At 40.7% G+C, this 15,346-nt stretch overlaps 1 protein-coding gene across 2 annotated transcripts in view; it reads left to right on the plus strand.

The window, feature by feature from the left end:
* Positions 1-15,346, plus strand: part of SMARCA2 (SWI/SNF related BAF chromatin remodeling complex subunit ATPase 2) — a 300,239-nt gene that overhangs the window by 40,420 nt on the left and 244,473 nt on the right. For both annotated transcript variants that reach the window (XM_082242988.1, XM_082242989.1), the window contains exons 10-14: positions 441-494; positions 5,737-5,867; positions 6,450-6,507; positions 12,358-12,446; positions 14,674-14,821. In XM_082242988.1, coding sequence (XP_082099114.1) covers positions 441-494; positions 5,737-5,867; positions 6,450-6,507; positions 12,358-12,446; positions 14,674-14,821 — 480 coding nt within the window. The remainder of the gene's footprint in view (positions 1-440; positions 495-5,736; positions 5,868-6,449; positions 6,508-12,357; positions 12,447-14,673; positions 14,822-15,346) is intronic.

Below are 15,346 nucleotides of genomic sequence, written 5' to 3' on the forward strand. Positions count from 1 at the left end.
GCGAACTCACATGTTAGTAAGGGAAATGGTTAGTTTGTATATCAAAAGATGGAGTTCAGCTTTAAGTTCTTTTACCTTCCATTTTCCTGGTTTTGGGATGTTTCCATTGTCTGTAATACTGTGTTCTATAAGTAAAATAAATCAGTTTTATGGAGGCACATAAGACAAGAGAGCCCCTCTATAAAATGGAATTTTATGTTACCCACAGAATTCCTGGCTTGCATGGTGCTTAACTGAGTGAGAAATGTGAACCGTAAAGTGTTCTAGTAGAATGGTTAATACTCGTTTAGTGTACCGCCTTCCAGTGGTGGGATTAAAAAAAGTTTTTAGAAAATAGGGTTAACAAGTCCTTCCTACTACGTGATTGATTCATAAAGTCTCACTCACACATACACTGGTTGATTTCACATAAATTGACTTAATTGTAATGTTTGTTACAGAAGATTGAAGAGACCGCTGAAGCGATGGGATCTGGCCTTGGCCCTGATGGAGAGGTACGCTTTACTTGTGCTCTTGCCATGGCAGTGTATTGCAATTGTAAACATTTATTCCATTAAAATAACCTAAATTACAAATCTGTTTGCTGTTCCATCTTGTTCTATTATATAAAAAAAAGACTACGGATTTAGATGCACCTGGTGCCTCTTAGCAATGTTTTTTATCAAACTTTGTAGGTGTATGTGAGTATTTTATATTGGGCAATGCACTTTTTTTTTTTTTTTTTTTTTTAACCCTATTGATGGTGGTACCGTGCTGGCATGTTGCCAATCAATATTACTAAAGCTATACAAAATATTTTGCCTATAATTCAAATATTTTACATTTTTTTTTTTTTTTGGCTTAAACTACATTGGATGGTTCTGTGTAAAAATTGTCAACTATAAAAGAAAGGTTCCTTAAATTTTGTAGGTTATCCAATACAGATTTGAACACACACCATGCTAGTTGAAGGGAGCATAATGTAACTTAAAACATTACATTTCTTATTCAGTCCTGTCCTTGAAAATCGCTGAATGTTTCGAGAGTGACCCCCATATCGCTTGATGCCTTTGCAGAGGTCTGGCAGCCATATTAAAGGAGGCTATAGCAAAAATCAACTCCACCCAGGTTTCCTCCAGTACAGTACTTGTATATTCTTTACTGATAAAGGCAAGCAGGAGGTCATTCTTGTCCATTGAGGGACACAGGAAGTCTTTCTGCAGAGAATAGGACACTGGCAAACCAAAGTACTGTAAGCCAGCCACAAAAACCCCTCCTCTGTGAGCATGCCTCAGGTTTTTGCTACTGGCCTAGAATGATGGACAATTGTAACTCAGCTCTGCAGTGTTAAAGACTATTCTATTTTTTTGCTACACTTTTTTTCTTTAATCAAGACTCTGCTCTACATCTACATTAATGTTGGAGTTTTCACTCTCTAAATGCAGCTATCATCTTCAGCCTAGCTTTTGGAGTACTGCAGTCAGACTCCGCTGGACTGGACATTGCAAGAATAGCCTGGAAGTGACCTCCCTACATTCTGTGTGTGACACTTTCCACTCTGTTTTGGTAAAAATTATCTATGGCATGCTTTCTAAGTCCAGAAGTGCTGGCAATTACCTCAGCGTATTCCCTATCCCCAAAAACTCACTTAAGGCAATTGGGCCAGGCACCTGGAGCTACCTTCTTTACATATGCTGCTGGGTCCCTTTATTCTTGATGGTTATTGCCAATAAAGGAAGGGGGTTAATACTCTAGGACTGGGTTTGATTTCTATTTTCTGCCATACAGCACTGAGAGAGCATCCCCCTGTTGCTGCTTCTGCTTGCAGAGAGCCTTGTTGACTTTCGATCTGTTCGTGCTGCCTGCCTACAGTTACTTTAGTGACCTTTGGCCATGTGCCCCACACCCACTACCAGCTAAGTTTCATGATTAAAGGATAAATTCCCCTTTTTGTAAAAAAAAAAAAAAAAAAAAAAAATTAAGAAAATAAAATGCAACTAATTGTGAATAAACATTAAATCGAAAATTTGCAAAAATACGAAGCCATTAAAATACTCAAACCATAACATTGGTATTAGTATATCCGTTGCTTCACGGTTGTGTATTCCAACTGTCAATATGCAGCATCCAGGGGTTCGCTCAGCACAAAAATACTTTTTAAGGTTAAAAACAAAATGTGCATTTTTAATTTTTTTTACTAGGAGCCTGCAAAGCATTGCACCAGCGATCAGCAGATGCAATCTCAGGCTCTTACAGACTGTCATTGTATCTGTCTGCTCCTACCTTGTATGGGCAGGCAGGTACATAATGACAGTACGCATCAATGAACTACCTCGAGCGCTCAACAGCGCCCTGCTAGTTCATTAGGAACTAAAAGCTGTCACCTGCAAAGGATAGCGGCACTTCTAGTTCTCCCACTACCTCTGTGATTAAATGACGTGGTGGGCAGAGCGGGGGCTGCTGCAACAGTAACATGTTACATGTTGCACCCTGAATACTGGTGTAACATGTTACAAAAGGTCAACTTCTCCTTTAAGTTAGGCCTTGCCTCCTAACCTGAGCCTATAGGTTTACTTCAGACGCAATACATGTGATTCTAGACATGGAAGGGACATTCCCACTGTACTGGGTTCTACCAACATTTCTAGGGCCGCTTGAAACACCCATAATAAGTGTCCCAATGTCTGCAGTCTGAAGTTAGGATGTTCACTGCGCTTGAAGTCTATTTTGTCCTTGGGAGTTCTTTCGTTCCATTTGATTGTGGAAGCATCCTCTGCAGTTTTGGCTGATTTTTTTTTTTTTTTGCAAGACTTTATGGCCCAAATCATCCAGTTATTTGTTGATTTTGAACAGAGGCGCTGGATGCACCCTCTCCAGCAGATTCTTTGTCAAATTTCCCTGTGGCCCTAGCAGCTTCAGAGTCGTCAGCTGCAGAAACTCCTTGAATCTAGGTCAGTATTATTCCTGATTGATGAGCTCACCCCTGAGGAGTTATAGTTTATTGCCGTTTGTCCCAAAATAAAGGAGACTGTTCCACCTCTTATTGATGCAGTGTGCACAACTCTAAAATTAATGGATCAGCTTTTTGCTTCTACCAATGCTGTTTTTTCCTGCTGTGGATGATTTAGCTCTCCTAAAAATGCAAAGACTTTGCCTCAGCAACTATTTCACATGATTGGAAGTATCCTGATAAGTTTTCTTCCAATAAGTGCCTATTAGCCTTGTATCTATTCTGTGTGAATTTTCTGCAGAGGTAGTTTATTCCCTTTGTGGATCTTGATATGTCCTGTGTTTAACAAGCTCTTACAATTTCAGGAGAGCATGCATCTGTCTTTAGAAACCCAAGCAATAAGCGGCTGGAGGCCTTCTCTAGAGCTCTGTGCCTGCTTAGCCCAGAGTGTTCCTCCCAATGGGACACTTCAGACTCCGATCTCGAGTTGGAACTGTTCGGTCCAGAAGCCGTTCAACATCCGCAGAACAACATTGTCACCGTGGCACAAGTTGGTCTGGTATCTTGATGACTCAGGAATTTAGCTTTAGATCTTTTGGACATTATCATGGTGGCTGCCTTTTGGGCTGGGGAGGAATCCTGGGCGTCTTGTCAGCGCAGGGGACTTAGTTGTTGAAAGGATCTCATCTCCCATTAAACATCCTGGAGCTTTCAGGAATTTGACTGTCTCTACAATGTTGGACCTTTCTGCTTGGGGGCTCATCTGATCCCAATTTAGTTGGACAACTCCATTGCAGTGGTGTACTACAACCATCACGGAGAAGCCAGAAGTTTTGCCATCACAAGATAGGTAGATTGAAATGTATGTTTCAGTCTTGTCCGCTGTGTACATTCAAGTAATTTTGGCATGCATGTATCGCAGGTGGGGGGCTCAAGATATAGGCCACCTGGCCTCCAGGTTCAAAAATAACCCGGGCAGGTTTGTATTTAGGTACAGGGATTCTCTGGCGGAAGCAGTGGATGTTCTGGTGGGCCAAGTACATGGATCAATGCATTCTCTCCCTGAAACTTCTTCCTCGCCGGATTCACAGGATCGAGGGCAGCTGATTGCTCCAGACTGACCCAGGTGAATATGGTACACTGACGTAGTAGGACTCAAAGCAGGAGCTTGGTGGATATTGTCAGCGTGTCAGGATCTTCTGTCTCAAGATCCGATTTGTCATCCTGCTGTTTTGTTGCCAGCTTTACTGTCCTGGCTGTTGAAGCCTAGTTGTGAGGGACGGGAATTCTGAGTCTCTGAATCCTTTGATGCTCAAACCTAGGAAGTCTACTTTGCTCAGGGTTTATCTTTGTATGTGGAAGGCTTACTTTACTTGATGTGAGTCTCAGGGCTTTCACAGCAGGAGTTTTTCCATGGGACAAATCCTCTTTCCTGCAGCTAGATATGGACCAGCGTTTGATTCTCTGCACCATTGAGGGACAGGTTTCTCTCCTTTCTATTCAGTTTTAGAGGGCACTGGCCTCTTATTCTTTGTCTCTTATACAGGGGATCTCCTATGAAGCTTCCCTTGCCAATTCACCAGTGACTTTCTTCATCCATTCACCTGTGCATAAGAACAAGGGGGTATGGAGGCTTAGGCCATAGTTCTTGCCCAAGGTAGTTTCTGCCTTTTTATCTCAACCAGGACACTGTTTTTTCTCTCCCTCTGCCCAGCTCTAGTTCACCAAAAGGGGAGGGAACAGGAGCATTTTCCCCCTAACTTGATCAAGCAACACTACAAAGCAATAAAATAACAAGGATAAACAATAATGTCAACCCAGTACTCTGAAGTGTGCTAACATCATCTTCTTGTGAGTGACAAGTTGTTTTCACAAGAATGTATCTGGGATATTCCGTAAGCTCAGAACTGCAGAAATGTTGGTATTTGCATGCTAAGTGTGCGGTGTTCTGGAGATGCTGTTTTTATCCAAAAACGAGGGTATGTTTTCATGGCTTTTCAGACAAGCCACTAATGCACCATTGAAATACATATATATGGGTTTTGTTTTACTTGCCAAAGGATTTGTCATTTTGTATAGCCAATCAGCCCAAGACACCTCTTACAGACAGATTCATGCTAGATCCATGATCTCCACTGCAACAAGTATCACAGCTTGGCCAGGAACGCTGAATAAAAACATCCCACTCCAGCTTGCTGGTTGGACAGCCAGGGAACAGCAAGACTATTCATTGAATAAATATGGCCATGCAAATTCACAGGTCTGCAAATGTTGACTTTCTTCCATTCTCCTTCATACCTCTATATATCTGTAGTGATCAAATGTCAGTTCAGGCTTCCTCCCTGGGTAGTGAAGACTACTACAGTGTCTAAACACAGAAATAGAAAGCATACCCAGAATTATTTTAGATGTGCGTGCCCCCCCCCCCCCCCCCAATCTCTAAACACTCCAGGGCCACTAGACTGCCATTACCATAATCCAATTACCTTTTGTCCCTGCAATAATATGGACAAACTAAATGTACATTATACTAAAATATTGTATTGCATAGAAGCACGTATCTTTAAAACAACCTAATTTGCTTAGACACCATAAATACTGCAGTAGAATTAAGCATTAAAATACAGTTTATTTATTTTTTGTTTTTTTTATTACGAAGATTTATTTTATAAATCATACTTATTTCTATGGATTCACTGAAAAATAATAAATTTGATGTTTGATCCACTGGGAATGCTCTGAATGCTGTATGTATTAAAAAAAAAAAAAAAATAATAATAATTTTGATTTGTGTTTCCTTCACTTAGCTTATAGATGAAAGCAGTCAGATGAGCGACCTGCCTGTAAAGGTTATTCACACAGAGACAGGGAAAGTGCTCCATGCTCCAGATGCACCTAAAGCCAGTCAGCTGGAGACATGGTTGGAGATGAACCCAGGGTGAGTAGATCATTTTATAATGATCATTTCCTCCTTTCTTGTTTTGAAAATGTTTCTCTCTTTTCAATCATACGTTTTTTGTTTTTTCCTAAAGCATATTATTTTACTATTTTATTGGTAAATGCAAAAGAAGAAGGTTCACACAGGCTCCTTTCACGTGGGGCAGCAGGGAATCTGTCTGCTGAGCAGGCGGATTGCTTGTCCGCGTGCTTATGCAGAGCGAACATAGACACAGCCCGCTATCCTCTATAGGTGGTTGGATGTAAATGGACCACCTGTTCTTGTACACCCAACGGCAATTTGATTTGATCCACCAGGTGGATGGGAACAGATTCCTCCCCATCTGTTTTTGGCAGATCGGATCGGATGGCGGCAGGTGTTAACGGATGTCCGTTGACAGCCGCTGCTCCATAGATGACAATTGATGTTCCTATCGGGTCTGCCTAAAAAACTTACAAGCTGACCCTATCCGAGCAACCGTGTGAAAGGGCCCTTAATCTATTTTTTTGTTCACTTTCAGTCTAATTGGCATAATGCAAACTTAGTATTTTTTTTTTCTCTCCCTCTTTGTATGTGATACAGCTATGAAGTTGCTCCCAGATCTGATAGTGAAGGAAGCAGCTCAGAATATGAAGAAGAGGTATGTTTGTCATGTATATTAATCTTCTGGTCTTCTAGGCCCTGTATCAAGGAACCCAGTGGGTGTCAGTATTGCGAGACATTTCGAATTGTGTAAGTTCAGACTTGGCTTTGCATTGTTAAAGCTTCCCTTTCAACCTTGTCAGCCCATGTTGGGTCTAATTTTATTCTCTGTGTATTTCATTTGTACACATCCAATGGGCATATAATCATTAGGAAAGGATGGATTAAATGTATGCCTTTCGATTAGCCTTGACTATAGATATTCATAAATGGTTGACTTGCGTGCCTCAGACTCCGTTCCCACTAGTGTGACTTTGGACAGAGTCGCATGACAAGTTGCAGCCCATTGATTTCAGTGGCACCCGTTCCAATGTTTGCTACTTAGAAAAGGTTCCAGTATTACTTCAATGCGACTTTCCTGCAACTTGAGTCCCAGAGAGTGTACAGTTGCAAGAAAGTTGCATCAAAGTTGAACAACTTTGGAGTCGCACTAGTGAGAACAGAGCCTCATTGTGTCTCCTGGTACAACTTTGCTCCAAAATTGGAGCTCACTTGTTCTGCTTAGGATGATGGAAAAAGGAGGGTTAGCTAAAGACAGGCAGTCCCTGAGCTAAATACAAAAAGCATAAAAGTTGCTTTTTTAAATTAATCATAATTTCTACACAATTCATTGAAATGGCAGTCTGGTTGGGTATATCCGCTTGGAGATGAGGGACCTATTGTTTTTATTAAACCAAATGAGTTGTGTGTGTCTTTTAAAAGTGAGACACTCCTCTCACACGGGCGGCGTGCGCCTAACGGAGTCCGTTTTGCTGGGCGGGGATCGATCCGCCGATCCCCGCTGAGCAGGCGGATGACAGTTCTATCTCCGCTCTGTGTGCAGAGACTGAGCTGTCAGATCCCCGCTCTCCTCTATGGGAGATCAGATGAGAATGGACCGCCTGTCCGTTCTCATCCGATCCTATCCTCCAGATGGATGGAAAAAAGGGTTTCCATCTGTCCGGATTTCACAGACCGGATTGGATAGCAGTGGGTGTTAGCAGAGATGTCTCCACTGACATCTGCAGCTCCATAGGGCTGCATAGAGCATCCGATCCTGTCCGCCTGAAAAACTGAGAGGCGGATCGGATCTGAAAGCCCATGTAAAAGGGGCCTTAAGCAAGCTTTGCTGTATATTAAAGTGCATGTAAACCCTAATGATAAATTTCCTGTTTGCTACCTGTTGGGGTGGTAAATATACCATTAAAAGCGTTTTATCTGTTAAGAAAAAAATACCCGTTGATTATGTTGTAAATTCATAGTGGTCTTGTAGATACTGGGGGGTAGGGGGGAGTCAATAAAGCTTGAGCTCCAGTTTTCTGTCATTAATGCCTCTTGCTAATGTTTTGCACCAAATTCATGAAGCATTTGTGACCCTTTTGGTTCTGACAGCGACTCAGTTCAGGTAGTTCTAAAATGCGCCAGTTTTACATTGTGGTGTGATGACTGCACCAAATTCAAAATTAAATACAGATTAGTTCCTATCTTTTTAAAGTTGAGCTTATTAATACCAACTCTCTTTTGGCGTACGAAGAGAGAAACTGACGCATTCAGATTTTGCAAAAGTGTCTTGCGGGGATGCTAAAAGTGGTGCAGTATGCGTCAAATTCAGGTCGAAGTTCAGGATGATAATTTGAATATATGAATTTGGCGAATTCGGCACCACTTTAAGGAATGCATGAGCGACCTGTTCACAAAATCTGTCTGCGCTAGCCTTTATGAATTCCAGGGACTGTATTATCTGTCAACAACTAATTGGCCCCTCAGTTCTTTTCTTGAACTGCAGAATCATTCGTGTCTGTGTTGTAGAAGTGAGGAGAGTGGAAGTAATTTAGCAGTTTAGCAAAAAAAAAATTGGGCCGCTCTGACACTATTTAGTCTGTGTTTCCGGTCCGCAACAGTACTTAGAAGTCAATTTCTGAAAGATCAACAGGTATTTATCTGTATTTGCAGGACCTTTAACTGGTTTCAACATAGAAACGTGCATATATTGTAGTGATGTAATGCATGTTTTTTTTTTTTTTTCCTTCAAGTTGATTTACTGAAACTGGAGAGCGCAAAATATGGTACAGCTGTGCCTGGTAGCCAATCAACTTCTAACTTCAGCTTGTTCAATTAAGCTTTGACAAAAGAAATATCTGGAAGCTCATTGGTTTATATGCAGAGTTTCCCCAGATTTTGCATGCTCCAGTTTTAGTAAATCAACCCCCTTCTTCAATGTTGTTTGGGCTGGTTCACAACTGAATCGCATTTCGATTTTAGAAATGGACCCAGGGATCATCGACAGCAGGGTGACTTCGGGAGTTGCCTGGATGTTGGAAATGCACATAGAATTATAAGACGTAAATAGGCTCTGCCAGAATTGGGAGAGGAGCCTACAACCGCACCAAATATCAATACAGGAAGCCTCAGCCTCCAGTCGACACCAGCTCGTTTTAAACATGGTGCTGGAAATGCGCATGGAATATGGGTTTCCTTCACTGTGTTCTGATGTGAACAGGTCCTTAAACTAAACCTGAAGGCTTCCTTCACTGTACATTGTCATACTATCCTTGTTTTCTGGCTCACCTGCTGATCCATTTGTTAGTGTTTTGCGCCACTTTCGCAGAACAAGGTTGCAGATGAGGACAACTGACTTTACTTTAAAGCCAAGCTTCACCCAAAAGGGGAAGCTCCGCTTGTTTGTCCCCCCCCCCCCCCCCCCCCTTCGCTGGTTTAAGACAAAGTGCTGGAGAGTACTAAACTTGCCAGTAATGCTTTTAAATCCCATAGAGCAGTGTTTCTCAACTCCAGTCCTCAGGGCACTCTAACAGACCAGGTTTGCAAGATAACTGAAATACATCACAGGTGATATCATTTGCTGCTCAGTGATTGCAGTATTCTAGTCTGCATCTCCCCAAGGTAATACTTTAAACCTGACCTGTTGGGCCCCTTTCACACACAGGTCCATTTGTCTGTTTTTCATCCATCCGTTGACGGATGAAAAACGGACATCAATGCATCTCTATGGAAAAACGGATGACAGCGGATGATCATCCGTTAACATCTGTTTTCATCAGCTTCCGTCAATGTCCGTTTTTTGAACGGATGAATGCCCTATTTTTCATCCGGATGTAAGAATCTCATTGATTTTTACAGGAAGCAATGCATTTCAGTTATTTTTTCCAAGGGGTGTGCTGCCAAATTATAAATTGAGGGTGCCGATAATTTTGTCCAGTCCATTTTTGGAGTTTTGTGGGAATGTGTCAGGTTTGGCTTTTTTTTTTTTCTCTCCACTTTTTTGTCTCCTACCAATACAAACAAAAGAAATAAACATGAGAATGCCTAAACATTTGTAATTGAACAGTTTTCGGGGTGAAGTGGTGCATTATCTGGCAGGGGTGCCAATATTTTTGCCCATAACTGTACATCTGTCATCTGACCACCTCCTAAAAAAAATCCCAGTTGCCTGGCTGTTATGCTAAAACACTGCCTTTTATACTTTGAATCACTGAACCAGAGCAACTATATAACTCAGGAAAATTAAAGTGGAGCTCCAACCCCGCCCCCCCACCAAAAAATACTGTAGCTGCTGACTTTTATTATTGGGACACTTACCTTTTAAGGGATCCCATTAAGTCAGCACCCCAGGCGATTTTTCAATCAGTTCTCGGGTACTGCCGCCATTTCTTGTAAGTGAAACCAGCAGTGAAGCCTTGCATCTTCACATCTGGTTCCCTACTGCTCATGCGTGAAGTGCACTGCGCTTTGTGAATGGCCCAGCAGCGGGGTAAGGAGGAGAGGGACCTCGCCGTGGCAAGGTCATCTGGAAGTGGGCACTTATCAAACACAGGTACCCCCGCCGAAAGCTCTTCTTCTCCATGCTCCACATGGCACACACAGACACACAACAGAGAGTCAATTTTTCACCATTTTAACTGGCTGCCGATGTGATTTCTATATTGTCAGCACCTGTTAACCACTTAGGATTTGGCTGCTAAAAGACCAGGGGGTATTTTGCGATTCGGCACTGCGTGACTTTAACGGACAATTGCGCGGTCGTGCGACGCTGTATCTAAACAAATTTGGCGTCCTTTTTTTCCCACAAACAGAGCTTTCTTTTGGTGGTATTTGATCACCTGTGTGATTTTTTTTTTTTGATCATGCGCTATAAACAAAAAAAGAGCGTAAATTTTGCAAAAATAGCAATATTTTTCACATTTTTTTATATGAAATTCCCCCCAAAAAAATGTAAAAATCAAAATTTTTTAACATTTTCGGCCAATTTGTTTTATGGTACCTATGTTTGGTAAAAAAAATCGCAAAAAGCGTATTTTTATTGGTTTGCGCAAAAGTTATCGCGTTTACTAACAAAGGGAAAGATTTTTGTCATTTTTGTTGTTTTTTTTTTTTAACGCGTAATGGCGGCGATCTGCGTTTTTTTTTTTTTTTTTTTTTTTTTTTGCGGTACTGCGACATTGCGGCGGACAGATCGGACCCTTGACTGACCTTTTTGCCACTTTTGGGGTTACCAGTGACATTTCTACAGTAATCAGTGCTATACATATGCACTGTTACTGTAAAAATACACTGGCAGTGAAGGGGTTAACTTTTTTTTTGAAAGGGAGGGGCTATGCGTGTCCCTAGGGGCGTGCTTTCTACTGTGATTGGCTGTGGCTTCAGATGTATGAAGAGTGATCAACGGTTCTACATAGTAGAACCGTATGATCATCCTTCATACACAGGGTAGAATGACAGGCGGCTTGTTTACACAAGCCGCCTGACTTTCTCCCTCTCCCCCGCCGATCGTAGAGTGACCGGCGGACATCGAGTCCGCCGGTCAAACGCGCGGGGGGGGTCCGTGACCACGCCTACGGCGGCGCGCGCTCGCTCCCTAGACCCTCACAAGCTAGTGACGTAGCCCTACGTCACTTTGCCTGTGAGGGGCTGACCGCCGACGTAGATAGTCGTGCGGCGGTCGGCAAGTGGCTAATACAGGTGAGTTTAATTACAAATTACAGGAGCATCACAAACTTGGAATGCAATTATTTCTTACAATTTTGTCCAGTTCACGTTTGGAATTTTGTGTGGAACATGGTCAGGTTTGGCTATTTGTTTCTCCACTTTTTTGTGTCCTACCAATACAAACAAAAGAAATAAACATGAGAATGCCTAAACATTTTTTTATTTGCAATTTTCTTGGCGATGTAGTGCTTTATCTGACAGAAATGCAGGTGTGCAAATATTTTTGGCCATGACTGTAATTTAATAAATTTGCAGTTATTACAGGGTGTTCCCCAGCACCATCTACCTTTTACATTCATATAATGTGAACTGCTAATCTTTTTCTGCTATCTCCCCACATGTACCACACAATTGGTGTAAAAGCATCACCACGTTACATTGTTGCCACAGTCTTTTGGGCACTGAGGTCACACCGTAGACAGAAAGCTGATCTGCTTATGAGTGGACTAAGCAATACTGTTCGGGTCTGAGTAGATGGCAAAACTTTAGAGTTATGCATGCTGACTTGTGATTTTTATTTATTCATTGCAGCTGCATTGTTTTTAAGCTTGTCATTTACACATGACTTGTGTCATTGTGAAATGCTGTATCTTCTAACAGCTGCTCTGTGCTCTTTGAAACCACATGCCCTGGTAACCCGTTTCCATGTCAGACACACAAGTGCAGCTGTAGCTAATCAGAACATATAGAAACACTGTATGGGGATGACTAATCATACATCATTCTAAACAATAAGTGTGCAAGTGATGCTATGCTTATATATGGCCTAAGCATGTCTCTAATATTAGCATTTTTTAACACCTAGGATGAAGATGAAGAGTCTAGCAGATTGGAAGCGGATGAAAAGAAGAACACAGAGGACCTTGCAGAACAGAGCGCTAAGCACATCATTGAGTATGTCCTGGATTATCCTTTGGGAGTCCTTTTTTTCATGCTGTCTATGCCAGCTGTTTCTTCCTGCAGTGTACTAACTAAAATCTAAAAATTATTGTAAAATAAGCTTGCTCCAAATAGAATTATTTTTGCAGTCCAAATCTTCAGACTCTCTTTAATACTAATCTATAACAGTTTTATTTACTTTTTTTTTGTTTTATGTAACCAATAACGGTTTAATTTTACTGTGTGTGTGTGTGTATGGGTATATATATATATATATATATATATATATATATATATATATATATATATATATATAGTGAAACCTTGGTTTGCGAGTAACTTTGTTTACGAGCGTCTTGATATACCAGCAGTTTTGTACACTATAAGCATGCCATCCCCTCTGTTACATACCATTATGTGTCCCAGTGCTTGTACTGTATATAAAGATGCCGATTTATACTGTTTCAGAGTGTCCCTGCACTTACTGTATATGTCTCCTCGTTTCTCTGCCTCTCTTGCCTCGTCTCTCTGCTCTCCCCGGCGGGAGGGGCCGATCACTCCTTCTGACATCATCTGAGGAGGAGGGGAGGAGAGAAGCAGAGGGCTGCAGTGAACAGTCACACAGTGCCAGAGACGCTCTAATACAGTATAAATCGGCATCTGTTATGTACAGCACGGACACAGGGGCACATAATGTTTAACAGAGGAGATGGCATACTTATACTGTACAGTAATGTACTTTATATATAATAGCATATCTTTCTTTATACCATTAAATGCTTGTGGAACGAATCATCTGAGTTTCAGTGCTTTCATATGGGAAAACTTGCTTTGATATACAAGTGTTTTGGATGACAAGCAAGCTGCTGGAACGAATTATACTCGCAAACCAAGGTATTACTGTGTATGTGTGTGTATATATATATATACATATACTGCTCTCATGATGCACTGCAAGCTTGTACAGTTTAGTATGTACATATACGCCATGTTGAAAATCATAATGTAACCCCATTATAACATTAGAAACACTTCATACTGACTCTCTGAAATTAAAGCTGAAGACCAAGCAGTTATAAAAGAGACACATCAATGCAGCTCTATACCCATTTTTAAAGCATTCAGTTCATTTTTTAAATCGGCTAGTATAAATGCTTGATTTGCGATCAGTTTCTTGCAAACCTCTACACAGCAAAATTCAAATGACAAGGAACATGCTGATAGGAGTTAAGCCCTGTACGCATGGGCTGAATGTCAGACGGCATAAGCCAGTTCAATAGAAACCGGCCAACATTTGGCTTGTGTGTACTGCAGCTGGTCTGACAGAAGCCAGCCGCATGGGCATGATTGAAACAGGTCTGCCGATCAGCTCCTTATTAGTGCTCTCAGTCAATGGCTGAGAGCGCTGACTGGAGTGCTCTGGTTGGGGGGGGGGGCTGTCCTCCTGTCAGAAGACAATAGAACAGCAGAGAGGATCGCTGTACTAACATTGGTTTGTTAGTACAGTGGCTCTGACCTGAGCTGTCAGTTTTTTTTTTTTCATTCAGCCAGCTGGGTTGAACAAAAAAAATACTAGTGTGTGCTAGGCTTTAAAAAAGTAAACTGAAATTACCTCATCAGTCTGTAACTCTTCTTTCATTGTTCAGTGAGCAAATTGTGGGTAAAGAGAGGCCACCATTGTATTCCTACTATAGTCTATAACTGAAAGTTATGTCATCCTCCCGGATGTGTTCTCTGGCAGAGACTTGTAAATTTTATAATTTGATTAACAGAAATGAAAATAATTTGGCAGGTAAAAGAGCCCAGTTGCATGCTTTTTATCCGATATTTAGCTATTAAGGGTAAACATTTGAATCCTTATTTCACTGTGTTTCCAGACCAGTCCTATATATATATATATATATATATATATATATATATATATATATATATATATATATATATATATATATATATATATATATATATATATATATATATATATATATATATTAATCTGCTCTCATGATGCACTGCAAGCTTGTACAGTTTAGTATGTACGTATACGCGGTGTTGAAAATCAAATGGGCAAGGACAAATATATTTGTTCTTGAATACATATTCTACCCACTCAAAAGTAAGGGAAGGTGGATGTTTTCATAAGTAGTATTTAGCGAACTCTGTTTTATATTGGATTGGAATTCTTTAATCAAATTCCTACTTCTAAAGTGAAATGGTAATGATTTGTTCTGTTATGCCTTAGGAATGCAAAGCAGGATGTGGATGATGAATATAGTATGCAAGCAGATGAACGACAGTTACAATCTTACTATGGAGTGGCTCATGCCATTTCAGAGCGGGTGGAAAAACAATCCTCCCTTCTTATCAATGGTTCTCTTAAGCATTACCAGGTACTTAAAGTTTAATTTTCCATACCTCTTGTTTTTGCTATTTAAAAGACTAAACATCATAACATGGGGAAAAAAATTAGTTTGTTTGCTTTTGTATATTTGTTTATAGAAGCTATATTTTTCCCCTATTTCACAATTTTTATTTATTTTTTTTTTCAATGTTGCTTCGCCCTATAAGACTAACTAGAGGCCTGGCAGTCTGTTACTCCGCTCTAGTTGTAAATGACTGCCAACAGTAAAACATTTTTTTTTTTTTTTTTTTTTTTTTTTTATTCCTTGTTAATATGAAGCCCAAAATCTATTTGGCATTCACTCCACTTCTATTCATGTTTTTTTGATATTTTTCAGGTCTCTTTGGAAAATCACAGGTGTAAAAATAAAAAAAGCGTGCTTCTTGCTAGAAGTAGTTTAGAAAGCATAGCTTCTGCCTGTAAAGCATCCACTGTTCGAACAGGGTTCTGATTCAAGAGAGACTGCAGTGGAAGTAAATTTGAAATGCTTTCCAGGCGGTTTATGATGTTGATT

This window comes from Pelophylax lessonae (assembly GCF_965119305.1).
Source record: "Pelophylax lessonae genome assembly, chromosome: 1".
In the NCBI taxonomy this organism is placed as follows: domain Eukaryota; kingdom Metazoa; phylum Chordata; class Amphibia; order Anura; family Ranidae; genus Pelophylax; species Pelophylax lessonae.